At 37.7% G+C, this 26,732-nt stretch overlaps 3 protein-coding genes across 10 annotated transcripts; 2 read left to right on the top strand and 1 right to left on the bottom strand.

Annotated features, from left to right (window-relative positions):
* The first annotated feature begins 8 nt into the window (after positions 1-8).
* Positions 9-6,527, top strand: fam168b (family with sequence similarity 168 member B). Of its 3 annotated transcripts, none has more exons than XM_042510409.1 (7): positions 9-97; positions 2,962-3,053; positions 3,166-3,249; positions 3,489-3,631; positions 3,879-4,077; positions 4,965-5,089; positions 5,955-6,527. In XM_042510409.1, the coding sequence occupies exons 2-6, from the start codon at positions 2,984-2,986 to the stop codon at positions 5,075-5,077; spliced, it is 609 nt and encodes a 202-aa protein (XP_042366343.1). In that variant the 5' UTR covers positions 9-97; positions 2,962-2,983; the 3' UTR covers positions 5,078-5,089; positions 5,955-6,527. The 3 variants fall into 3 exon arrangements, with proteins under 3 accessions (XP_042366343.1, XP_042366342.1, XP_042366344.1); XM_042510408.1 differs by having other exon boundaries at positions 5,952-6,527; XM_042510410.1 differs by having other exon boundaries at positions 5,830-6,527.
* A 2,363-nt stretch (positions 6,528-8,890) lies between these two features.
* Positions 8,891-18,793, top strand: rbbp8 (retinoblastoma binding protein 8). Of its 2 annotated transcripts, none has more exons than XM_042510629.1 (19): positions 8,891-8,999; positions 10,116-10,270; positions 10,419-10,461; positions 10,607-10,702; positions 10,792-10,883; positions 12,762-12,834; positions 13,146-13,327; positions 13,442-13,537; positions 14,619-14,692; positions 14,808-14,875; positions 15,192-15,483; positions 16,576-16,744; positions 16,888-16,976; positions 17,219-17,339; positions 17,498-17,647; positions 17,766-17,820; positions 17,996-18,083; positions 18,164-18,305; positions 18,458-18,793. In XM_042510629.1, the coding sequence occupies exons 2-19, from the start codon at positions 10,171-10,173 to the stop codon at positions 18,559-18,561; spliced, it is 2,034 nt and encodes a 677-aa protein (XP_042366563.1). In that variant the 5' UTR covers positions 8,891-8,999; positions 10,116-10,170; the 3' UTR covers positions 18,562-18,793. The 2 variants fall into 2 exon arrangements, with proteins under 2 accessions (XP_042366563.1, XP_042366562.1); XM_042510628.1 differs by having other exon boundaries at positions 10,112-10,270.
* A 148-nt stretch (positions 18,794-18,941) lies between these two features.
* LOC121960656 (transmembrane protein 241) lies at positions 18,942-26,303 on the bottom strand. 5 transcript variants are annotated; one of them, XM_042510462.1, is made up of 16 exons: positions 26,118-26,303; positions 24,983-25,029; positions 24,549-24,626; positions 24,171-24,252; positions 23,971-24,048; positions 23,478-23,503; positions 23,044-23,095; positions 22,887-22,935; positions 22,678-22,723; positions 22,419-22,454; positions 21,796-21,830; positions 21,596-21,665; positions 21,360-21,453; positions 21,216-21,280; positions 20,713-20,728; positions 18,942-19,131 (listed from the first exon to the last, which is right to left on the bottom strand). In XM_042510462.1, the coding sequence occupies exons 1-16, from the start codon at positions 26,187-26,189 to the stop codon at positions 18,976-18,978; spliced, it is 1,002 nt and encodes a 333-aa protein (XP_042366396.1). In that variant the 5' UTR covers positions 26,190-26,303; the 3' UTR covers positions 18,942-18,975. The 5 variants fall into 5 exon arrangements, 4 of the variants coding, with proteins under 4 accessions (XP_042366396.1, XP_042366398.1, XP_042366397.1 ...); XR_006106996.1 differs by having other exon boundaries at positions 19,049-19,131; positions 20,713-21,034; XM_042510464.1 differs by lacking the exon at positions 20,713-20,728.
* Positions 26,304-26,732: the final 429 nt, after the last annotated feature.

Here is a 26,732-nt window from a genome sequence, read left to right as displayed (position 1 = left end):
CAGCAAAGCATCTGGGAGCAAAACACCAGCTAGCCTAAATACATTTTACACCAGAAGACCAAAGGAGGGGACTAACAGACGGTCGGGACAGTTAACGGTAAGTTTTTGTCGGTTATTATTCAGATAAGGTGATGAGTGTTGTGCGTGTATTGTTGGGACAGGCGTTGCTGCAGAGCACAGCTGTCTGGCTGTCTGCCTCCTGTGCTATGCGGCCTGTTGACAAGCTGCCCCCATCTGGCTGCTGTCCGGGGACAGTCCGCTGGTTTTACGCGGTCAGGCAGGTGATTAGCAGGTCAGTCTGCGCATCGAAACCAGCCTGCAGAGGCAAACATGCTCGGCGGGTTGTACAGCTAGTAATGCTTGTGAGCTATGCTAGCTCATTATAACAAAGCCCCGCTGCGTTCACCTTTCGAAATTCTTCTACTTAAAAGGTTGCCATCTTTATTTTTGCAGGCAGCACGTCTAACGTCACCTGAAAACAAACCAACACCTATTTATCACCAAGGACTCCTGAAAACAAGCGTAGGTGCAAACCACCGAGCAACACTTTGTGAAAAAAACTAAAAATAGTCAACTTGGCATTTTGAATTGCTCCCCCCTCCTCATTCCTGTCGACTCTTTTGGTAATCAAAATCTTTATTTAAGCTGAATTATTGCTGTTCGCCGTTTTGGACATAGCCTATTTTCAGTTTGATGATGAGATTATAAAGATTTGTTAGGTTAGATTTTACCTAGTGGTTTTCAAAAATCAGACTGCAAAATAGATTTGGGTTTTTGGTAGTAACGTAATTAACTGAATAGGGGGCTATTTTTGGCTATATAGTGGTGCCCTTGTTTAAGCTTTACCTCAATATCAAATGACGTAGGCTGTTAAAGTAGTGCTTTTCCTTCACTGTTGAAATTGTCCTTGAATCAGCAGCTTGTAAAGTGATGTAATGGTATTTGGAGCACCGCTAGAGGGCAGCACAGGGACATTAGTTCACACTAATGAGCATCATGTGGAGCTCAAGTCAAAACTCACTCTGCTAATGGAATTAAGACAGTTGTAAAACTCTTGCAACACAAATGTGTAAGTAAACAGTTGCACAAGATAGTGTTTTATGAAATGTTTTGAAATGCTTTTGAGTTAAATATTGTGTGTTTCAACTGTATTATGCATTGCATAATGACAGATAAATAACAGTGGTTGTGCACAAAAAACACATGATTATGGTATGGAACTGCTCGTACTCAGTTAAGAAATTAAGGACCAATGAAAAAATCAGTTCAGTGCTGCAAAGGGGAGGGGGGCAATTGAAACAGCATAGTATTGCCATATATTTGCTTGGCACTATCATTCTGATTTTTTTTTTAAATGATAAAAAAATGAACAAATACAAAAAAAAGAAACTATTGATAATCTACTAGAATAATACAATCAGTTGCTTTTACATGCTACTATATACAATTTGCTGCAATAAAAATGTTCTGAAGTGAGAGGAACAGACTGAAAGTTTTATCTTAAAACAGATGTTGAAAAAATTTTCCTTTTGGGACATAACTTGCCCATACAGGATAAGGAAAAGGATAATAAATTGCAATTAATTGCAATACTTTATTACAATATGCATATCACATCATGTTTAAAATCACAATAACATTGTGTCTTGACTTAAGTATTGCGTTAATATCATATCATGGGGAATCTGGTGATTTCCTACAGTGGTGCAGATGTCTTGTACATCAGCATGTTAAATTATACATTTTATGTAAAACAGCTCCCAAAAAATGTCAAAATGCCAGCTATGAGTATATGTGGAGAGCACTAGACAGATGAAGAAATCTGTTGTGACTATGACTCCACAAGGTCATCTAATATAAGACATTGACAGCCCTTACTGTTATCCTTACCAGATAATGTCATAGTCCCAATCAGGGCCACTCATTAGGGGGGAAAGCAAAACGCTTTCTGGGGCCCAGCTGAGCAGTGATTTTCACATTTTTATTGGAAGTACAATATTCACCATTACTTATCAAAACAACAAAATTCAACATTGTACAATTTTGTAAAATGTAGTAATCTGAATGAAAACCCCCTCTCCTGAAAATGGTGTCATGTTTTTCTTTGCAGCTCTAGAGGGAAATAAAGTGTGCAGCTGGTCACATGACCTGAAAAATATACTGATCTAAACTAGGAAAGAGAGAGCATGTGCATGGGTTAATAGAAGTAAAGGCCAGTCATTTCTGTGGATGGGCCTGTTCCCAATATAAAATGCTGCTTTTCAACATTCTAGCAACTATTATGTCAAGGCTCGTCTATGCTAAGTGTTGCAGTAATGCATTATTTGTCAATATCCTCACTTGAACAGGTCATTTTACACTGTTGTCCAACAGCAGCATCAGGGGATGTCTACATTTCAGCAAACCAGCCTCTGTTTTTTATTCACGGCAGGTTATACTGTATAATGGGATGCTTTTGGAACATGAAACTTCGAGAGATCTACCCAGATGATCTTTGCTTTAATTTTGCTCGTCTTTTCTCTATAGATTCTTCCATTACTTATAGATATCAGAGAAGCCAGCTCACTTAATATTCTTATAAGAAAGCTAAAAATGCAACTGATCACTGTAGCCTTTGACCAGCTGTGATTTTCTGAAATTCTTCTTTTTACTCTTCAGATGACAGAAGCTCTTTTTATATTTATTGGTTTGGTGGTCTGTTTGTTTGTATTTAAATCTAAGGATTTTAAGCACTGTTTTTTTCTTTTAAATTGTTTTTGAATGTCTTTTTATGCTGAATTGCCTTGCTGGCCTGCTTTTATTGTAAAGCACATTGTGCTACGTTTCTTTCATGAAAGGTACTATATAAATAAAGTTAATTATTATTAGTAGTAGTAGAAGTATTAGAATCAGTATTAGTGTGATAATTATTTTGTTAATTAAATGCTCTGAAATTCACAGTCTGTGCTTCTTTCATTGCAGAATCTTTGAATAAGTGTCCATTATGAATCCAGTTTACAGCCCTGCACCAACAGGGGTCCCCTTTACCAATACTAAGGGCATAGGCTACCCAGGTAATTTCATGTTTTGATGCTTAATGGTTTAAGCAAATATCCTAACTGTAAAAATTATCCTGAAATCAAGAAAACTGAAAAATATTGACTTTTTTTGTTCCCTTTTTGGCAGCTGGATTCCCTGTTGGCTACGCAGCAGCTGCTCCAGCATACACTCCCAATATCTATGCAGGAGCGAACGCAGCCTTCCCCAGTGGTAATTATGTTTTACATAATGTTGGTTTCACTATAGTATGAGCTCACTGAGATTTTACAAGTCAGCGCTGTAGCAAGGATTCCAACACCTCTTCAGGTCATATGTGGGTCAATGTTTCAGTCTGCATATCTTTAGTAAGATGCAGTTAGTAACCATCAGTGTGCAAAACTTCTGCTTATTTTAAGTGACTGCATTGAATAATCAGCAGCACTAACGTCAAGTTTTATCCTCCCACTTAGGCTATGCTCCAGGCACTCCTTTCAAAATGTCCTGCTCTCCCAACACCGGGACTGTCCCACCCTACTCCTCCTCACCCAGTCCTTACCCTGCTGCCGTTTACCCGGTCAGGAGCACCTACCCCCAACAGAACCCCTATGCACAGGTCAGTACGTTTGTGTTGTTTAAGGATGGCAGTTTTAAGCTCCTGGTTCTGGAGTTAAAGTGTTATCCAGATTGGCCAGAGGATGGCGCTATAATCAAAGATTCAGATTTACAATTTTGACACAATAACTTACTGATAAACCTGTACCTGTTTAAATTTCTCTTCCGTCAAGTTTTACACCATTTTAATTCCTGCTCTGCTTAATGTTTTGACCTTTAACATGATGTTTTCTTCTTCTGTGATCCAGGCACTAATACCATCACAACAACAAGGCACTTATTACACACAGCCACTGTATGCTGCACCGCCTCATGTTATCCATCACACTACAGTGGTCCAGCCGAATGGGATGCCTGCAGCCATGTACGCCCCGCCCATGCCTCCTCCCCGACACAACAGTGTCGCCATGGGGATGGTAGCCGGCACCACCATGGCCATGTCAGCTGGTGAGCATTGCTTTCTATTCTGTTTTATCTATATTTTGTAGATATGCTAAATATAAAGTTCTGTCTCCTTGTTTTGAAGGTAAATATGCTCAATTTGCTTATACGGTCTGAGTAAATCTGGCCCCATACCTTGCTGTCAAAGTGTTTATTTTAATATCATTGGGTCTCATTCAGGAATGGCTATGCAAAAGAATCCCCTCTTATTTTTGTTCATTTCCAAGATTTGTTCTTATTTTGTCAGGACCCTTTAATTTCTGGGATTTAATGTTTTCTTTTTTTCTCTTAGGTAAGAGAACATTTTTCGAGTGGTTGTGAGCTTTTTTTATGAAGAAATGATAATCAAAAAACCATCTCGTCTGTACAGTCCACAAATTCTTTGTCCAACACAAGGAAACAAGTTTCAAATGTATTTGAATTTTTAATTAAATAATGAAAATTAAATGTAGAGTATTATGTTTTAGAGTGATTATAACAATTGGATAATTATATTTGTGGGCTAAATGAATATTATTGGTCGATTAATCTTAATTTATACAATAAAACAAATTTCTCTTAACTTCAGTCACTGTATGTCCCTCTGCTGACACGCCATCTACAGCATCGCAAATGTTTTGCCTTTACAGAGTTTTCAGAGTAACCCAAGTGCTGACACTTTGGAAAGTCACATTTACTTTATGTAAAGGGGAAACTACGCCAAATTTTAAAATTATTTAAAATTTGATATATTTAAGTATTTAATAAAAATCGTCCACGTGCCTCCAATTTTTGATCAAGTAGAATACAGCACCTGGGTAAGAGCAGACTTTGGGTGGTTAACAATTGGACATGCTTCCTGTTGTATCATACTTGTGTGCTTGTGCTCATTCTGTGTTCACTTTGCTTCTCAGGAACTTTGTTGACAACTCCATCACCAGCGTCTGTTGCCCCTCACCCAGTCACGATGCCCACATACCGGCCTCCTGGCACACCCAGCTACAGCTACGTGCCCCCACAGTGGTGAAGAGAGGGAAGCGTGAGTAGGATGTTTTGGTATTTACATGCCATTAACATGTGTTTTATATAAACATGTAACCCTTCTTGCTATAGCCTAAAACAGTGGTTCCCAACTGGTGGGACACGGTCCAAAAGTGGGTCGCAGGTCCATTCTGAATGGACCGCACATGACTCGTGACCATGTCAAGTTTGTGAAAAACATGCTGGATTTATTTATTTTTATTTTTTCCTCCCCAAAACCACAAATATTTTTCCTTGAGCCTCCCTGCATGATTCAGGGGTCAATGCATGAAGTGTTTGTCACACATATTGTGTTCATAGACTGTCAGAAATTTTAAAAATTCAATGATAATTTCTTTCTTTTAAAGTTTCTGGCTGTAACAAATAGTGTAATTTTGGTGATTTTTGGCGGGCCGGCAGTTTCTTGAAAGTAGCCAAAAAATTTAATAGGAAAATTGAGAAAAACAAAATCACCCAAAAAATAAAATAAAAAAAATTATCAAAGAAAAAAAAAACGGAAAAAGGAAAAAGAATCGCCTTTTTTTCTCTCTTTTTGTTTTTTTTTTAGAGATGACAGTTTTCTTTCTCACAAAGGTCTTGGCTAAGCCCTCAATGTTTTCAAATGGTAGAAAATGCCTCTGGTTTTAACCACTTGGACTTTATTCTTGCAATATGTTTTATTTCATTGTGTTTTAATCCCACGTGTTATTTACATTTAGTCAAATTAAATTTAAATGTGCTAATTTCTCTTGCATGCAGACCTTGAACTAATGACTAAGGAGAAATCTGGACTCAGTGGCTGGACCAGTTGGGAACCTTTGCTCTTAAACCTCCACCTTAATCAGATTTGAAGTTGATATTCCTACATGTCATTCTCTCAGCAGGTCAGAGGATGGTAGATATGCATTCACACTCTACTCCAGTGTTTATTGCTCTTGGTGAAGACCTGCCCTGCCAGTGTCTGCAACCAGTTACTCTTCTTCCAGCATAATGTGAATCTAAAACCCAACTACATAGAAAGAGGCCCATTTGGATAGGAGGGGGTGAAGAATAGGCCCATCCCCATGACCCCCTCTCAATGGAATAAGGCTGCATTCCATGTCACACCCCAGCGCCAGCACCTCTACAACCTGCTGCATATCACACATAAAAACAGCAATGCCTCCATGCAAACTTTATTTTGTGGACTGTCATGCAGGTTTTTATAGCTTAAAGTGGTGAAAAGGGAGTTAGGAGTTGTTTTTTTGTTGTTCATTTTAATCTGGGGGATACATATGATGTTGAATGCATGTGTATATATAGATATATGAAGTAATGCTAGCGCAATCTACCTGCTGTGACAGATGCAAAATCAACAAAAGGCACACATCCAAAGGAACTAAAAAAAAAAAAAGAAAAAGTAATAATCTGCAATGCTGAATCACCAGTGACCATGTCTTACATGTGAAAGAAGAAAAGACAAGAAAAGTTTATTCATGCAAAAACATACCTGCACAAAAAAAGTGCAGACCAAACTGTACTATTTTCACTGCTTTGTGTTTTGGTAAATGGAGCTAGGTTTTTATTATTTCTCTCAGTGATGCAGTGTATGCATTTCGTCTTACCATTTTTGTATTTTAGGAGAGATGGGACTTTGAGTTTGTGCCTCCGACTGATGGCCATTCCAATTCTTAATCATTCTTTGTTTTATTTTTCCTGCTCTGTCAAAACTTTTAGGGGAAAACGTTCCCAAAAGTTTGAAGCAGCCTTTGTTTCCTGCTTTTTTTTGGAGGGGGGGGGGTTATCAGATGATAAAAATATTCAGTTATTCCAGAAGCATTCTCGGAGGAAGTTGTTTGAAACCATTTGCACCCATTTAAGAGTTAAGAGTGGCTGAGTAGGAACAGTGTTGTGTGTGAGTGTACGTGTGTGTATGAGAGAGGATTGAAATAGAAACCATTAAAAATGGTGCCATATAGTGCGACACGCCTAGAATATTTGACCTACATCTCACAATAATCAACTTGTTCTTAGGTAGGTCTAAAGCACTACATCATTAAGTCACTGCTAACTGTGGGCATGTTAGGAAAACATGATATTGTTAATCTCCATTTGTGAATAGCACTACTGAAGAAAGGCACTAATTCAAAAGCAGTAAAGATATCTGACCTTTTACATTGCTCGCTGTTTTACCTCGAGGTTCCAGGCTAACCCACCAGTATCACTGTTTCAGACATGCTTTTCTATGTTGCCTCAGTCACCTCAGTTAAATAATCTGTTTTGTAAATGTTATTTTTGTGATTTTGGTTCTTGTTTTGTATTCTAAAGAAAGACCAAAAATAAAACAAATATAAGGGTAACCTTTGTTTTCACTTATTGTGTCATTTTGTACTTCTTGGCCCTGAACATAGGTGGAGAGTTATGTAGTTTAAAGAGCCTGACTACCACGAAATATTTTGTATTAAATTAGAATGTAATTTTACACAAGTCATTACACCTCTTTTTCCATACTAGATAAGATGTAATCAAGCTGTAAGGGACTGTTCTTTATTTGTCAGAGTAGGGAGCAGCTGGGATGTGACTTTATTTTTGTTAAATCACACACCTTACCTGGAGATGCAAATTTTTTTCTCTAGCCTCTGAGTGACTCGGGGGAAAAATCATGATTTTTACAGTTTCTGGTTACGATGAGTGGTGTAATTTTGGAGATACTGGTTTGATTTCTTTCAAACACATAGTCAAACATGGGAAGAAGGCAATGAGCAACTTAACAAGTTTTGGCCCAGAAATTGCCACAAAAAAGTTGCAATTAAATCACCTTTAAATTATGCAAAAGAAACAAACAAAAAAACAAAAATAAAAAACTGCCCAAATTGTATTTCTTTATTTCATATATTTTGTTAATTTTATCTGTACCGTTATGGTAAATATACTATATATTATACTATACTTTAAGAATTACTATAGTTATAAATATAGTTATTGTAAAGCTTTTCTGTATTTTTGTGATTATTATATCCTCTTTTTTAAAAACACATTTTTAAGGTAAATTTCTCGTCACCTTTTACTAGTTTCTGCTTTGGTCATTTTGGCTTTATTTTTAGCCAAATAAATGTGGGGTGCTGTAATTATGTGCAGCTGGAGTGACAAACTTCTTTAATGCTTCTTTCCCCTCAGTTAACTTAATAGAAAGAAATATACAACAACTATAAATCAAGTAACATGTCAAATATTGTTTTTTTTGTTTGTTTGTTTTTAATTAAGTAAATTGTACAAAGTCCAATATAGATTCCACAGATTGCCAAAAAATGAATTTAACATAATAGGGAGAAAATGGCAATTTACCATAATGTAGCTGACACATGTCCAAATAGTTGTTTTCAATAATGTAGCTAAACTGTTACACAGGGATGCTTTGGCAAGTTTGGATTTGTGTAGGCTTGATTAAAATTTTACCAAGCAGCATCATCTGGTCTATCTTAAAAATCAATTAATTATCATTGCTTTAAAAAAACAACCATTACATCTTTGAGATTTTTTTTTTAAGGTGACCATTATTTCTTGAAAAACATATATTTCAAAATATCTCATCTAACGTCCTCGATGGTCTGTTGCACAGAACAAGCTCCACAAACGGTAAATAAAAAATAAAAAGATGAAATTTTGCCCAAACTGCTCAGAATTGCTTCTTATAGTTGCAGTCAGAGCCCTTTAAGAGATGTTTATTCTGTGCACTGGTTGTAGTAGTACAAAGTCTGAACAGCAGAGGGCGTCCAAGATTCCAGATTACCAACAGCAGCAGAAGAAGAAGAAGACTTCCCATCATGCAATTCGGCGCGCGAATTTGGATTTTGTTTTGTTGTTGTCAACATGAAAAAACTCCACACGGATATGTCAGCTTAACAATATCATCCCCTGTCAACTTGTACGCTTTCCTCAGACTCGTCTGTGTGAGTGTTGCTCTTTTTAAAAACGTAAGACAGACGTTGTTGTCGTGAAATGTTACGACATCGAGAAAACGTCGGTGCTGTTGTGTTAACAGACTCAGGCTAAGTAGCGTTTAAATGCGCATAACGTAAAAGCGTGCTGCTTGATTAGCAGACGACTATGAATAATTCAGTGTTGTGTGAAAGTGTTTTCAGGTTCAAAATATGTTAGCAATGCCAGCAAATGTCGAGTGTGATCTGTACTTTGCCTCCGAGTAGACATTTAAACCTTAATGCGAACTTCTCTCATTAGCACATTTAACGCTAACGTTAGCTAGTTAGCTGTGAGTTATAACTTACTTTCAGTGTTTTCCATAAAGCCTCATTGTTTGTCAGTGTTCAGATTCTGTTATAGTAAAAGAGGGATGGCGAGTACACAAGAAAGGAAAAGGAGTATGATGGATATTCACCCAAAATCGTGTTAACGTTTATCATAAACAGTTATGGCTGGGTTGACAATACTAACAACAACAAAAAAAAAGGCTGTGATTGTAGCTCAGTTAGTGGTCAGTGTTTCACATTGAGAGACCAACATGTCCGTGCTTCTTTTCATAAATTAATACAGAAATATGAGTGCTTGGGAGAAACTAACCTTTGTTACATGTAACTAGTTACCCTTCAGCATAGTTACATATAGATACGTGAATGTAATTAATTTAGAAAATCAGTCAATTTTTAATCACTTACAGTTACTGAGAGAAAAAACGTGTCACTAAATTAAGGTTATTTATCAGAGTGTTGGTGAATAGAGGGGTTACATCCGACGATTTTATTTTTAGTAAAAGGTTTATATGTAGAATATAATATTTCTCATGTTGCTTCGCATCTTTACCCTTTGCGGAAATGCTTTCTTTTAATCTATTTCCAGACATTTTCAGCTTTATTGCCCAGTTTTTAAAAAATTAACACATAATTAAAAAGTCATCAAATGTCAGAAATGACAAAACTTTTATCTATGAATTAAAATAGTTAAATTATTTATTACATTTTTAACAGACCAACTAGTCATCTGTAACCTACTACATTTCAAAAGTAACTGCCCCAACAATATATATGATGAAGATTTTTCTTTCCAGGCAGTGTTGGCAGGTCGGTAGTTTCGGAGGGTTAGTTTGGATTTATCAGTGAATGGAGGATGAGCAGCCCGGGACAGAGCAGAGGAACACCCAAACCAGCTGACCTCTTTGAAGATTTATGGAGGCAGCTCGGAGAGTGCCACCAGAATGCACTTCAAGGTAACTGAACCATGATTTATGTAGACATAAATAGAATTTATTGTTTCTGTAGGTTAAACTAAAGTCACATACTGAAAAATGACGTCTTTTTTTATTTTTTTGCTTTTGTTTCACATTCTTCAACGTTGCATCTGCTTGCTGTTTTTAGAATTGGAGGCTAAAGTGATCAAGTTGAAAAATGAGCGTTGTTTGTGAGTATACTGTGTCGCTTCCTTTTAAATACAAAAATGATGATAACATGAGTGTTTTTGACCCTGGCTTTAGAAAATCATTGGTAAATATTTACAAATAATCGTGACTCCATTAGTTAACTGTCAATTCTTTTGTTTTCTACAGAGACGCTAAGAGACTTGAGGTGTTTTACAATCGCACGCAGCAGCTAAAGGAGCAAAACAAAACCCTGCAGGATGCCATCAGTCTCCTGGAGGAAAGGTAACTCCCTACACATTGCAGGCTGTCTTTGTTTGGAAAAATAAAAGAAAGCGTAACAAAGTTCAGCAGCTTTTGTTCTCTGTTTCCAGGCTCCATGCAGGAGAGTGTGATCGATGTGCCATCTTAGAGGAAAACCTGAAAAATAACCAGGATCAGAATTTGTGCCTCATCGCCAAACTGAGTGAGTTCAATCATTATGCTTATTTTTCCAGTCAGATAAAGGAAGTGATGAGCTGCAGCTAAACCCCCCTCCCTGTTGTGAAAAACAACACATTTACATTCTGCTCACAGACAGTCCAGATGCTTGAAGCACTTTGAAAATTTTAGGTCAGCCGTTTACAACAGATAACAGAAAATGCCAATTTCAGCACCAAATATAAACTCCACATCGATTGCACCTCTTTGCTATGGGCAACATCTCCATTGTTGAAGTGGAATACTTATCAGTATCCCAAAGGCTTCGTGAGAATGAGTTTCTCAAACTGCATTTAACTTTACCTGGCACAAGGAATCTTTATTACTTTAAGCCCATAATCAGGACAAAGGTCATGGCAGTTCTTCTGTGCAACAAATATAAAATGAAAGAACCCCTCACAGTTTAAGACAGTGTCCTGATATTTGAAGAAATCAAAGGCTCTGTCATGGTTCAGGGAGCCAGAGACTCATTGGTCTGAAAAAACGAAAAAAACCTGGAGCACCCAGGAGCTCACCTGGCAGAGCAGGCACCCTATGTACAGAGGCGGTGTCCTTGCAGCAGCAGCCATGGATTCGACCCCACCCTGCAGCCTTTTGCTGCTGCACGTCACTCCTCTCTCCCCCTTTCACACTTATGCTGTCCTATATGTAATGAAGGCAAAAGCCACAAAATAATCTTAAAAAAAGGAAATCTGAGTTAAAACATTTTTGCAAGTGAAGAATTAAAATAAAAACCTAATTTTCCCTAATTTTGACCAGAAGTAATGAAATTTAGGTAATTTATTTAACCTTGCTTGCAAGCTTGCAGATAATCAGAGAATCATTTTTTGTTTGTTTGTTCTTGTTTTTGTTTTTATTTGTTTTTTTTGTAGAAGATATTTGTAGCTTAAGTAAGGATGGATATCACATGAGCGACCTTTAAGGGGGCCTCAAATGGTTGGTCATTCTGGTTAATCAAACCACGTTGTTACACTATCTAATATCAGTTCATATTGTCAAGTTAATTTCAATCAAGTCAGTCTTATTTATAAAGAAAATTATCACAAATCACAGTTTGCCTCAGAGGGCTTTACAGCATACGACATCCCTCTGTCCTTAGACCCTCACATCGACTAAGGAAAAACTCCCCCAAAACACATATGTAGTTAATAATCTGTTCAAATCAAAAAGGCTGAGGTCAGAAAGGGATTCATTTCTGACAGAATGCCTCTTTAATACAATGTTAATAATACCCTTAACTGGCCTTTTCTTTTCAACATTTAGCCCATAGGGTTTTTTAGGCTGGGGTTTTTCGTTTAGGAGTTTTCGTCTAGAGATGGAAACATCAGTTGGTCTACCATGGATTGCCATTAAATTTTGTGTCAACAGATATGGCACCTAAAGGATGACTTTCTAATGATTTAACCAATCGCTTGAATTTTCTTGTAGTGCCACCAACAAGTTTTTTCTGGTTGTTTTTTTTTAATTTATTCTAAGAAACAGCTAAACATACACTTAATGGATTTGCAGCAAAGTTTGGACAGACATTGTTTACGCAGACGGAGAGTCCAAATAACTTTGTTGATCCCTTCACCTTTCCTCTGGTGCCATCATCATAAAATTATCATTTTAATTTGAGCAATTCCATGCAAAACTAATAACAATCCCATCAGCCTCAGCTACACTTTGTTTTTAGCATTAAGTAGCAAGTGTTAGCAGACAGCTAGCCTGGCTGTAGACTCATGAACAGTCTTGAGAATCCATGGCATGTTTTATTTAACATTATAAGTCTATTCTGACAATAGCCATGTACCACAAGATATGGCCACTGGCATGTTGAAGAGCAAAATGTTATAAATTGTAATGTTTGTTTTTTTTTCCCCAGAGAATGAAAAAAAATGCCTTGAGGATGAAAACAGGAAACTACATGCTGAACTACAAAAATTAAAGATGTTTCGGTAAGACTCTTATTGTGTCACAGTCATGATTTGTCAACATGTTTTCTTTGACATAATACAAATGTTGAAATAAATGCAACACAGCAGCTGTGTTCCTGTAAATACTAGAAGTGTTGCAGTCAAAACATACATCACAGGGGTTTCACTTCTGCTTTGCATGCATGTTTCCTCCACAAATTTCTATGACAGGACAGGTTCATAGCTCCAGTTTAGTGTTCTGGTGTTCTGTGCAGGAATGAGTTTTAAAGTGTCATTTCCCAGTTTCACATTGCAGGTGTTTTTATTTTTATTTTTTGGGTTGTTTTTTTTAGCTTGGAGCCCCAGCAGGCCTCATCCCCTGAACAAGAGGAAGGCATCATCCCAGACTCACCGATCCTGCCAAGCTCGCTGCCCGTCACAAACAAACTAAAGAAAAGAAAAGATGGCGGGAAAATGAAGCATGTTCGCTATGCAGAGATGCCTCTACCACAGTCTAACAAGTCTCTCTTTAGTGGTCAGTATGCTTGAAGCCACTTTTAGATTTTTTTAATATTAATTTCTATTATTTGAAGAATTTTACTGAAGGCCATAAGTCTTCTTATGTGTGTTGTTGTTTTTTTTTTTAAAGTACTGGATAAGGAGCCTGTGGACGCTACAAAGAATCCTGGAAGAGTGCAAGTTCTTGTGCCCAACACTTGTGAACTGGATGCATCCCAACTCTCAAGTAAGCACTGTTACTCCCTTTTTGAGCACTGGGCAGTATTTATCTACACTAACACACCCCTCATATCAGACTAATTCACACAACGGGACTGCACGGAGGGAGGGGTTGCTGTAAATTAACCCTAAAGTCTCAGATTAAACGCTCTACTCAGAAGACTGGATAATGAAAACTCAAAAGAACAGAACAAACCGCCTCTTTCAGAGCAATCCATGCGACAGAAAGCAGCATAGAAAGCAGTGATAGTAGACATTATCATAATTAGTGTAGTTTTTATGCCTCTGTGTGGGTGTCAGTCAAGGCCAGAAGCATCATGTTCTTGTGTTGTCCGTCTGTCCCATTCTCATGAACACATTAAGGGTATTTCTTTAAATTTGGCACTACTGTCTAAGAGGATAAAATAATGAAGTGATTACCTTAAATGTCCAGGAGGTCAAGGTCAACTTCACCATGACATGATGATTTGGAAGAACACTTTTCAGGCTATTATTCAACACTATGACTTAAAAGGGGAGACATTTGGTTGAATGCTGAATTTTTGACACTAATCTTGCAGGGTTCCTGAGGATCCTTCTCTTAATAGTCATTGAATTTAGTAACCTAGAAATAAGGCCTTAAAATAGTAATGCTTACACATACACTCACACACTGACATCATCTTCAAGGTTAAACCCAGCCATCTTTCAGTTGCATTAGATTATTGCATTCGTCCCTAAATTGAATGTAGCCAGCAAGTGAAAGAGCGCCATGTATGTATTTACTCATCAAGTTTGTTCAATAGAGAGTACACAGTCCATTGTCATAGTCCATTCTTCATATGGGGGTGGGTGTTTTTCTTCCAGTGCCTCATTAGTATCCCTTTAAGTGTTGTGAAATCCAAGCTAATCCATCTCTTCTAAAAATAGGACAAGTCAGAGTCCTTAAGATCAATGGTTGAACCCAAGATATACAGTTTTGCATATACAGTTTTTCTCCATAATTTACTGAGAATTTTTTCCACCTGTCCTCAAGTGCTCACAATTGAACATTTCCGGTTGTCATGTGTAAAGTTTCTGAAGTTGTTGTTGGGTCTGTCTTGTTTCAGATGATGTGAATCCATACCTGGAAGAAGCAGTTGCAGAAACTTGTGGGCTTGAACTTATTGACAAGCCTGACATGGTAAGTTGAGTTCACACTGCTGTAAAGTCTGTATGAAAGAGATTTTGCCAAAAATTCATTTTGTGAATTGAGCAATTTAGCTCCTTAGCTCCTTTTCCTTGTCATCTCTCCTTAGAAAACTGACACAGCTGCAGGCCAGCAGAGTAGCTCAAGATCTCCCTGGAAGTGTGTCTCTCGTTTGAAGTAAGGATGATAACAGTTGGTGCAAATTCATTGGCTGACGATTGTGACAGTATCATGGGTTGTAAATCAAGACTTTGACAACTTTGGCTTGTCAAAATGGACACAGTTGCAGACAGCAGTGAATTATGAATTGTCCTAAAGAAACACGTGGACTGCTTTAAGTCAAATTTCATAACTACAGTACCAGTAATACCACAAGTCGGAAGGGCTTGTCCCATATAGACGTTTCCCGATTATTTTGACTGAATTTTGTCTTTCATTCAATCAAGCAAAAGACATTCCAATAACACAACCATGTTTGTTTCCCTGCCTGAAGACCATACCGCTCCACCCCTTCATCCACGCTGCTCCACAGTCCAGAATCCACCACAGAAACATCCCCATCACTTCTCCCACGTGTCAAAAGGTTTTCAGAGGATGGCTCCGTTAACAAAGCAAAGCGCAAGAAGGAGGAAACTGAGCAGGAGGTGCAAGAGGAGGACAAACAAGAAATCCAGGAAGGGGTGGACAAACAGAAGGAAGGCAAACACAAGCAACCTGACCTGATCAAACAAGCCTCTGCATCTATAAGCAATCAAAGCTTCAGCAAGCAGCTGCTGGACGGAAAGGTAATGTCTCATTTGCACTGCATGCTTCACTTCGGCTTGACTCACTGTGGTACCAGGTCCTTTCTTTGATTTTGTTTTTCACTGCAGATAGTACCCAATCAGTCATAGTAATCTTCTGTGGATTTCGTCCACAAACTGTAACGTAACAGCAAGTCTCAGTTTTATAGCTGCCGGCTTAAAAAAGCCCATATTCGCGTCAATGTGATATTTATTACGTACGAATCTTCATTTTCTCCCCGTGTTTAGTCTTTCCCTGTTTGTCAACTAACGTGTGATTGAAAAGAGTTTGAATCAGTTATGTTTGAAAAATGCCAGGCAAGTGGGCGAAGAAAAACATTTTTTTTTACTGAGCCTTAAATGATTCTCTTTGACCAATCAGCAGCCTACAATGTTTCAGTTCCACCCTCTATTATCCTCTATACCCATGGTTATGGATATGGGTTATGGAAAACCTCCAAGTAATGGAATTATTAAAATCCTTTGAAAAACTCATGAAATTTTGTTGGGTATATTGAAATTTCTCCTTTTATCTTTCATGGATAACCCTCCATGTACTGTAACGTGACAGCAACTTTATTGCCTGTAGCTGTCAACGTAATGTAGCTCTAATATGCATCCACGTGTGACAATTTTTTTGTTTACCATCATGTGGGTTTTTCTTGTTTTCTCTCCGGGTTCCGTCTCTCCCCTCGTGTACGCCAACTATCTGAAACTATGTCTGAATCAAGTTTAATCAGATATGTTAAAAAAATGTAACGTAAGTTTTGGGATGAAAAAAAGCTTTATTATGAGTCTCTGAAAGGCTTGAAAAAGTTTTTTTCATAAATGCATGTTGGAATCTTGTAAAAGAGCGAGTCGAGTTGAGTAGAGTCACGTCAGGGCTTTTATGAACGTGTGTTGGGGGAAAGCTACCACCCAGCAAGATAAATTGCAGCAGTATTTTCAGACCAAATTTAGTGTGCATCTTTGTATCCCCTGCTTTTTTAGTGGCACTTCTTATATTTATAGAAATGCATATAATATATAAGCAGTATAGATGGAATAGCTCCTCTATATGGATTTAAAATGTCATGTGATTCCTTTAACATTTAGGCGGGGCCAGCACTAAATGGGACTTCAAACCAAAGGCCAGACGTGTCCTGTATAAGTCCTGCTTTCAAGAAGCCAAATGTTAGAGAAGCAAACAAAGAGAGTGCTGGGAAGAAAGGAACCGCCCGGCTGAATCTGAATGCTTCACATGACCAACATGAAGGAAAAGATGGTGAGTTTTCTGAGTGTCTTGTGTTTGACAGCAACATGTGAAAGATGGTCTTTTTCTGACTTTAGACTGAACGTTAGTCCATTTCAAGTATTTCTTTATCCTCTGCTGAATTAAATGTGACAATGCTAACTCTACTTTCCCAGCTGAAAGGAAGCACAGAGTGGAGCCCTCATGGAGCATTGACCCTGCGCTCGCCCTGTCCATGTATGACAGCGAGTGGAGAGAGCACGAGGTACAGTCGCATGGCTGAATATATACAGTCACTAGGCTCTTGTGCCTTGTTTTAGCAATCAAGATACTGTATATCCTGCTGATCTGAAGTGCATTATGAATTTAGAAAAGCCCTTTGTTGTTGTATGTCAGAAATGTTCATTCACCTTGATGATTTTTAGTGTTATTTAGCAAATATCTGACCAGTTGGATAAATGGTGTCTTTTACACCGAGCTATTTATCTGTACCAGTTTATATTTTAGCAAAAGGAAGACGAAGAAGAATGTCCCGGAGAATTAGTAGATACCGACTGCACTTGGGTCAGTCACAGTTTACTCCAGTGTCGGGGAGAAAACGCCCAGGACAAAAGACACAGCGTGTCGGGTGAGTATAAACTACATTTTTAAAAAAAGAATTGCTAATGGAAATGCTTAGGTTGACACTGAAATCATACACAAGTTGACAGGTCTTATCCACAGTATTTAATTGCATATTTCAAATGTGTTTCCATGAAAATGTCAATATATCTTTGTGCTTTCCAGGAATTGGCGAGAAGGCAAATGACAGTTTGGATATGATGTTTGACACAACAGCTTACGGGGAGTACAAGTCATTTAACAATTCACACTCAGGCCAGAGCCAGCCCTGTGGTGAAAATGATGATGAAGAACGAGAAGAGGAGGATGAAGATGGTGAGCTTTTACATTTAGAGAAACTGTTTGTCATCATGTTATTTGACCAGTATTTCTCTGTTTGACATTGGGTATTCCTAAAACTAAAGTGTCCATGTCCTTCTTTTTAATCTCTAAGATCACCAAGAACCTTATGAAGACACCATGAGCCAAAGTAACAGGCAGAAAGCACGGTAAGAAATACTCCATCAGCCGTACAGTCGGCAGGTTCTGGTTGCTTTTTATGAATCAATGCTTTTGTCTTTTGGGGTATTTTGAGCAGAAAGGTATGCAGACAAAAAAAGAAGGATTCCAGTGTCAAAGATATTATCAGTTTTCCACAATCTACATTTTCTCTCTTTGGATTAGACGTCCAGCATTTGCTCACGTGGCTGTGGTTCGCAAGAAAGACGAAAGAAGGAAACTGAAGGGCACTACCTGCAAGGAATGCGAAATTGTAAGTATTTTGACAATGAAGCTGAGCACCACACACGTTCCATCACAGAAACCTATTTTAAGGATGTGTATTTCAAACAGTATTACGCCCATCTACCAGAGGAGGAAAGGCAGAAAAAGTTGTCTGCCTGCTCAAGGCACCGATTTCTGTATATTCCTCCATGTACTCCTGAAAACTTCTGGGAAGTTGGATTCCCATCAACTCAAACATGCATTGAAAGAGGTAATTCAATGATTTTCACTTTTTCGTGAACACATTACCATGCAGAGATCGAAAATTGTCACTCTTCCAATGTTATCAGTGTTACAAAACCCCGTGTTGACTTAAAAGGCATAAAAAACACATATAGATACTGAGATATAATTTCCTTGTAGGTTATATCAAAGAGGAGAAGACTCCCCAGGCACGTACTCGGAGAAGACAACCACTCAATGCCTTATTCTCCCCAAATCCAAAGAAAAAACAACAGGAAAGCTAAAAATGTGCTTTTCTCCATAGAAAAACAGTTTGAGTTGGTCCTTTTCCAGAGGAGTATGGAAAGCAAGCTCATCACTGTGTTAAATTGCACTGAGAACAGTAATGTCCTGTAGACCTTATTAAGAATGCTGACCCTGTCTTTTTTGTGTTATTGTTGTTTCAAGTCTATAATGTCAATGTGCAGTCTGTGACTGCGTAGGTTTGGATAAATAAAAATGACTATTTGTCTATATGAAGGGATATGAAAGGCCTCAGTTGTTCCATCAACAAGAAATCCAATTGCTTTACCTCAAATGTTGCGGTCATTCATCCTCAATTAATAGAATTGCAATGTCACTGTAGTTTACTAAATTATTTTGAGCAAAAAGCAAGCACAATAAGTACACAAAAGTAGCTTTATTTGGTCAGCAGATTGTCAGTGCATATATGAGAAATTACAAAAATACAAAAGAAATTTCTTTATGGCATGAAAGTTGTAGATTAACCTAGCGAGCTGCAATTTCCTCGTCACAGCTGTGAGTCTCTCTGAGAGTACACCAGCAGGGCCTCTCCAACATGACTGATGACCACACTGAAACCAAACACAAGGAAACAAAATGTACTATTCATTCATGGTTTATGGATAATGACCCCTGTAGTACCGGTGTAAAATAATAAGGAAAAACACATAGAACCTAGAAGAGCTGACATTCGTTGATCGTCCATTATATTATTCATATTTTTCAGTACCAAGACAGTTTGTCCATAAACCTTAGACTGTCTTTCCCCATTTGGTGTGATATTGTAATCCATTATCATGAAGATTAGTGGCCAAGGGAGGGGGTAAAAAAACAACTAAGAAACACATCAAAAATGGTGGAATATTGTGTTTGGGGGGTTAGCAACTCCAACCAGTAAGAAACATATGCTACGGAAACACTGATAAAAACCAAACAATACCAAAGTCATGGGACGGAAGACTCTTCAATTTCCCAAGCTAAAGAGAAAATGATGATGAATACAAAAATACACAAGCAGACGGTGTATCTAAATCTTCTGACGCCAAGATGACCTACCAACATTGCAACACAAAACACCAATATCATGGATACAAGAGGAAAGATGGCAGTAATAGAGGAGATGAGGAGGTACTGGGCCTGGAAAACCACACTTGAAGGAGTAGGGTTCATGCTATCCAAAGACGCCACAAACCCTCATCAGCTGGGAACCCATAAACCCAAAGATCAATACAGTTCAATTTTATACACTGAAATTTTAAGTATGCTTCACCATCTCACGAAGGCTATCTAGAAGGTAAATGAAGTCCCGTCGGACTGTGGACATGAAATCGTGAAGATTCCCAAGAGAGGAGACCAAAAAGGAGTGCAGAAACTTCAAGGGAATAATGCTGCTCTCAATATGAGGGCAGGTGCTCGACTATATTCAAATGGAGTGGCTTCAGAAAGCAGTGGATGGAAGACTGAGGACAAAAACAAACTGACTGACAACTGTTTACCATCATGTGGGTTTTTCTCGTTTTCTCTGTAAAACATAGAACATCCAGGAATTTGCCAAAATGTGGATCTAAGTTATAAAAATCAAGGTTTTTCCCTACCATTATAGTCATAAGATTTGACACTTAATGATAACAAGACATGCCTAAATCATAAAACGGAACCCAGAAACATTAAAACCGAAAACATGGACTCTGAAGAAAATTACGACATATTTCATAGACCCTTACTTATGAAGACCAAATTGCCACCCTCCATGCCAGTTTCATTAATTTTAAATGACCTTTGACATTGTTAACTGAGACATTTTGGAAACTGATTCCACACTAAAGCATCCCACCAAAGTTCATCTGTATTGTCAAGAGCACCCTCTAAGAGACTCAGTGTTGAGTTCCCTCGTAACAGATGCCCACGAGAAGCCTTTGAGGTTCTGACTGGCATGCAACAGGAATGTTTGCCCTCGCCCTCAGTCTTCCTCCTCTGCATGGACCCGATCATATACCAAGTAATCAACAACAACAGAACCAGCATTCAATGGAGCCTGGACAAACAACTAAAGGATCTACATTTTGCTGATGTTATAGCACTACTTGCACACATTCACCATAAGATGCAGTACAAAGCACATAAACTAGTAAGAGTTAGACAGCTTTACATACCTTGGGAGCATATTTACTGTGGACAGAGGAACAGAGAAGATGTCAAAGCCAGAATAGGAAAGGCAAGAACAAGAGTCAACACACTAAGTAATATGTGGAAAACTAAAATTGTGGAAAGTTACTACCAAAATACTCAACAAACTACAGAAATTCATCAGACACTGCCTCCGATGCCACCTGGGAATCTACTGGCACACCATCGCAAACACCAGCCTATGGGAGTGCACCCAGCAAGAAGCCATACAACTTCAAATTAGGAGAAGTAAGTGGAGCCACGCACTTAAAAACATTGAAAATCACCAAGCGGGCATTACCATGGAACCTGCAAAGCAAGATAAGGAGGACCTAAAAACACCTGGAGAAGAAGCACGAAACAAATGAATAAGACAAGTGGACAGGACCGAGGGCCTTTGTCCAAGGCTTTTAACTCTAAGGAATTGCAAAAGTCTAAGCAATATGTAATACCTACCTCAATACCTAAAATAGGTGTGTAAGGTACCTACCAAAGAAGAGACGGAATACTAATGTCCATGTCAAACATAAATGGGGAGAGGGATATCGCAGTAACCTGCAAGAAAAGAGATGCAAAACTTGGTGTTAAGCAGAGGTCATTTCAATAAAAACAGTAAAAAATGATAAACAATCACCTTAGCCAGAAATATCCAGACCCCGAAGTGCTCGAGGGACAATCCACTTTTTAGTTTGACTGTGGCCAACAGCAACAAAAACCCCAGCAGTGCACTGTGATATAACAAACATTTACTATCATGCTGAAAAAGTTTTATTTCTGACATAAAAAATGTATACTCTTAAAGGCTAATGGCTGATATATAAACTTTGTAAACTAAGTAAATGTGTGTTAAAAAAAACTGGAAGGTCTCACCTGGCACAGCAACCACAGTGAAAAGTATGGGACTGAAGGGAGGGGAACTCCAAGGCACCCATGAGGTCACCTGTAGAGGTACAAAAATATGTTTGCGAGGCACAGATTTTTGATTGTAGAAGCTACATTGGGTTGATGCAACTTTTATCATCTTAGCATTACCTACGAAATATGTGAGATCTCATCAGGATCAATCATACCTGTTGGGTGGGCAGCAATGGCCAGCAGCAGAACACTGTTGTGTAAAGGCAGGAAAAGCTTAAATTAGACAATATCTGAAGATGCACTCTAATGATGATGTAAAAAAAAAAGTACCACATCTTTTCTGGATGCACATGAGAAAAAACCCTTTTACAATCACTTTATCATAGAGGTTATGCATTTAAGTTAACTCAGATTTTTCCAGTAAGCAAGCTATTACTTATATATAGTTTAAAATGTCTGGATTTCTGCATATTAACTTGTAAAGGCCCTTTTTACTCCGTTCCTCTTTTGAATCATAGGCCCTTCCTCCAGCCTTTCAGCCGCTCAATATTCTAGTGAACTTTGACTCCTTCTTGAGCTCCCGCAAAGGCAATAAACACAATCGGACCATCTGCATGTTGCATCAAATTCAGTCGAGATAACAGCTTCGTAGACCTCTCTTAAAGGCACTTAGTTTCTAAAATGAAAGAAGTAAATAATAAAATGAGTGCATATAGGTCTTAGCTGTTGTGTAAGAAAAAAAATCAGTTTAGATTATTTAAGACATTGTAAAGCCTTTAATTTTTAAATGGCACTGATGTGTGATGTATGCGATAGTTTTAGAAAGATTTATTCTTACCTGAACAAGTAGTTAATGCACTGTTGTTCAATGTCACTACAATGAAAACATAACAAAATGAGTGTCTTTAGTGAACAAATTTTAAGCTAAGTCGGTGTGTATGTGTGGAAAAAGTAGGGCATTTCTCCAATTGGTCCCATTAACAGAGCGTTTTTTTAAGCTGAAACATGGCCCTTTGTGTTAGATAAGGAAGAAACACACTTTCAATCAACATGTTTATATGTTCTCTATTATTATGTATCATTTTGCTTCCACATACCTTAAATTACTGGCTTTATAGTGAACTTGAAACGCCCTGTATGCACCTGAAAAATGACATAATATACTTAAACAATCAGCCTCTACTGATTATTACACTTTCTTTAATTATCGTCGTGGCTCAGCTCTCAGGCCATTGTTCCTCTCTTTATGTAAATCCTGAGCTAATACATTTAAAAGTGTAGCATCTTTGTATATTCTTGGACTTACCGACACAGAGCAGATGACAAACAGCCCAAAGATAACCATTGTAGTCAAACTGCAAAATATGCAAACATTTAAAACATTAGTAGATTTGTTTTGGCAAATGACCCTTAAACAGTCTTATTCCCCTTTCCAAGTAGAAATGATAGAAATGAATTATTACCTGAGGATCATGGAGGGGGAGGTTGATAGCTGAGAGCAGCATGAAGCTTATGCTAGAACAAGCAGAAACATTTAAAGATGTAGTCATGAAAAAGGAATATTTCACCTCTGGGCTTCATATTTTTGAGTATGTCCTTTTACTTTTTATCATTGCTGATCAAAAACAAACAAAAAAAAAGTGCTTTAAAAGTTTCTGTATTACCTTTATCAACATCATATCCATTAATATTACTATTATGTAATCATGCTGCTTTCGTGAGAGAACTAAAATGTCATCTATTTTCATGTTTTATCCAATCTCCTACGACCTGTGTGTAATTTACATGTGAAAAATTGGCAACAACAACAAAAAAGTCAACTATATAGTTGCACTGCATATTGATAAAACTTACTGTGCTATTGCACAGGTGAATGGAACAGGGAAAAGGCACAAACCTTATTAATTTCAGCCATTGCATCTTCTGTCGATTGGAAAGAGAAAACAAAGTAATTTTACAGACTGAGCTATATCATAGTGGTGATTAAAGGGGCTGAACTGGCTGCTAGCAGCTAACTGTGTTAACCCCATGAACAGTGCTAAACAATGGCAACAGTGCTTACAACAACAAACCACAGAGAAGCTCAGATTACAGAGCACTTAAGGGTAGCATGATTTCATTCTCTGCTCAGGACGCCATTCCTCCACTATATCTTTACATGGCAAATAGTGGTTTGCTGCGATATTGATGCTCTGAATATTACATACAGCTCATAAAAAGCTTGTACAATATAAAGCGTATGCCCAAGCTCATAAAGCGGTGGTGGCTCTGCCTCCTTTAGGCCTTATTTCGCTCCATTTGTTTCAAAACAGCAACATGAGGGAGTACAAAGGGAGCGAGTGCACTGCACATAATCGTACTCACACGCCGCAGATGGTGCAGGCACTTACCTCTCTATGGACGGCCTTCAAGATTATGTAACTAACAGCATGAGATGAATTCTGAAGGGTGAAGAAAAAAGGAATGTCCTGGACAGAGAAAAAGAAAAATGAGGGTGTTAGATGTATCCCACCTCAGCTGCACGATCTGCTTGAATATTTATGTAATTGAAAAGACACTAGATCTTAGGCTGATAGGTTATATGACATACTATGCGTGATAAGGCCCTGGAACCAGCATATATGTTTCCCACAAACAGGAGAGAGCCAGGAAGCCAGGAAAGAGCTGCTGATCTGAAAACATTACAACATATGAAACAAATCTCTTAATAATATGTGTGGTTATTCTCTGTAAAAACAAATTGTCTTAGCTTAAAAAAAAGTAAGGGTCCGGGCTGCCTTTAATCTTTAAATTGACTGAATTTGAGAATAGGAGTTTAATCCTGACAAAATTACCCAAACCTCTCTTAAATTACACTATAACACAACTTTTTTAGTTAAAACAAGTAGTCTATTTTTAGAGTGTTGGTAGCAAGAAAAAACAAGAACACTTTGAGTATGAATCCTACAGTAGTATATAAAAAAAGTACCTGGAGATGTGGCTCATTTCCACCCATCCAAACTTCCCAGAGAGAAGAAGCAGGGTAGCTCCAATAAATGTCTGCCATCTGGAAATATGCATTTTAGTCATGTTAATGAACAGCAGTTTTGTTAATTTTTTTTTTTTGGTTGAACTGTTTTTTTTTCATCACTCATTTATAGGGTGCACACAAAAGGCCATGTTAATCAAAATGCAGATTCAAATGCACTTAATATTTATTTACACATTGCAAAGATTTTTAAACATGTATTTGTCACAAGTGGAATGGTATTAAAGGCCAATGATTGCCCTTTAAGACCACTTCAAGTGTTGAATTTATATTATTTATTTAACCTTTAAGTGCCTGCACACACCCCGCAATGATCTGGAAAATACAAACACACCGAGAGGTTCCACATAAAGTATTTACCTTCAGATACTCACCCTTGAAATAAGGTTGGATAGGTGAAATTTAACACTGACAGGACAAACTGCAAAAAAAGAGAAAAAGATCATTTAAGTCATGAACCTATATCTTTTGCTTATCATGGACGATATATATACATATATCAACTAGAGTTTCAGCAATATATTGTTGTTAAGGTACATTGTGATAAGAAAGTTGTACATTATCACACTATGTACATTCGCTCATTTACAGTATTATATTCAGAAATGCAATTGGATAGAGAACCTCACTTAGTTTAATTGTTTTCAAAAGAGGGATTTTTTTTAAAAATCTGCTTTAATTTCAATTTTTTTTGTTTATAGTGATAGAACATTTATTCAACCAAAACTAACCCTTCTGTTTTCATTCCTTAAACAGTCTACTGACTGATAATACTAATAATTCTGTATTACCATGATACTGTGAAACCTAAATATTTTCTGAGACAGTTATCATAACGTGAAAATCTCATACTGTTTTAACCCTAATTTCAACAGTGCTCCTGATAATCGGTCCAGCTCCAAAAATAAGAAATCTGCTTGTGCATTACATGTTTTAATAGTGGCAGGTCGCCACAAATAATTGCGTGGGAAACCCTGACTGAACACTGGGAGCACTGCCACCAAACCTCCTCTAAAATTCGGATAATTTAGTGGGTCCAAAAGAAAATGCAAAGGCACTTATCATCTGTAAAACAATCTGACTAAAACAGCATATGTGGGCTTTACTCTTCGATTCGGCATATTTCTTTTTTACAATTTATTCATTTCCTGCATCAGTTTCTACCAAAATAAGAGTTGAAAATTGCAAACAATGCTGCTTTGTTGGGTTGCCTGACTGGTTACAGCAATTCGAAAAGGCTCTTTAACCATGTTCACTTCGTGGTTATTGCTGATAATGTGGGTTACATCGCAGTTTCCTGCAGTTTTCACGGAAATAAATCACGCTCTCTATACGGCTCATACTGCAAAAACTAATATGTTACTGTCGATTGCTTCACCTCTATGCTGCGAAATAGTAAACTATTTAAGTAAATCCCTGGATAAAAGTCAAAATGTATTTTTTTTTAAATCGATTGAGAAATGATGTTTTAGGTGGAGTTAACGGAAAAATGCATCGTCTCAAACTCACCTTATTAGTGAAATATGATACAACAAAAACTATACTGAAAGCGAGCCCCGCGATGTGTCTTCTCCACTGCATGTTGATCTGCAGACACACTGCAGCAGGGACATGATTCTTGATAAAGCTGAGTCTAATACATGTACCGTTAGCCTGTTTCAAACTAGAGACATTTCAAGATCGGAAACTTCCCTCACTGTCCCCGATGACACGTCAAGACGTTGTCAGACAAAGATCGCCTATTTTAGGGTGCTCATTCACTAACCCAAATGTGCGTGACGCGGCTTCACGCACGTCTTTCATATTTTCTGCAAGACATTTTGGTATGAAAACTACAGAAGCGAGATGCATTTCTTTGACAGAAATTAATTCTGCTGTTTTTTTTTCTGTATTAACGAAATTATCATCTCAGAACTCTAAAAAGTGTTTTCATGGAAACACATTTAGCCAGTTAATGCAGTACTACACCTTTCAAAAAACTGCACCAGATATGATGTATAACAAGAAACATTGGCAAATATCCTCAAATAATTTAAAAATAACTTTTTCATTGTGCAAAATGAAAATAGGAATGCTTGTGTGCCATTTTGTTATTTATAAATCCTTATTTTACAGAGTCCCTTA

The sequence above is a fragment of the Plectropomus leopardus genome, chromosome 21 (assembly GCF_008729295.1).
Source record: "Plectropomus leopardus isolate mb chromosome 21, YSFRI_Pleo_2.0, whole genome shotgun sequence".
Lineage (NCBI taxonomy): Eukaryota > Metazoa > Chordata > Actinopteri > Perciformes > Serranidae > Plectropomus > Plectropomus leopardus.
Note: the sequence above shows the minus strand (reverse complement) of the source record. Positions and strands in the feature narration are given on the sequence as shown.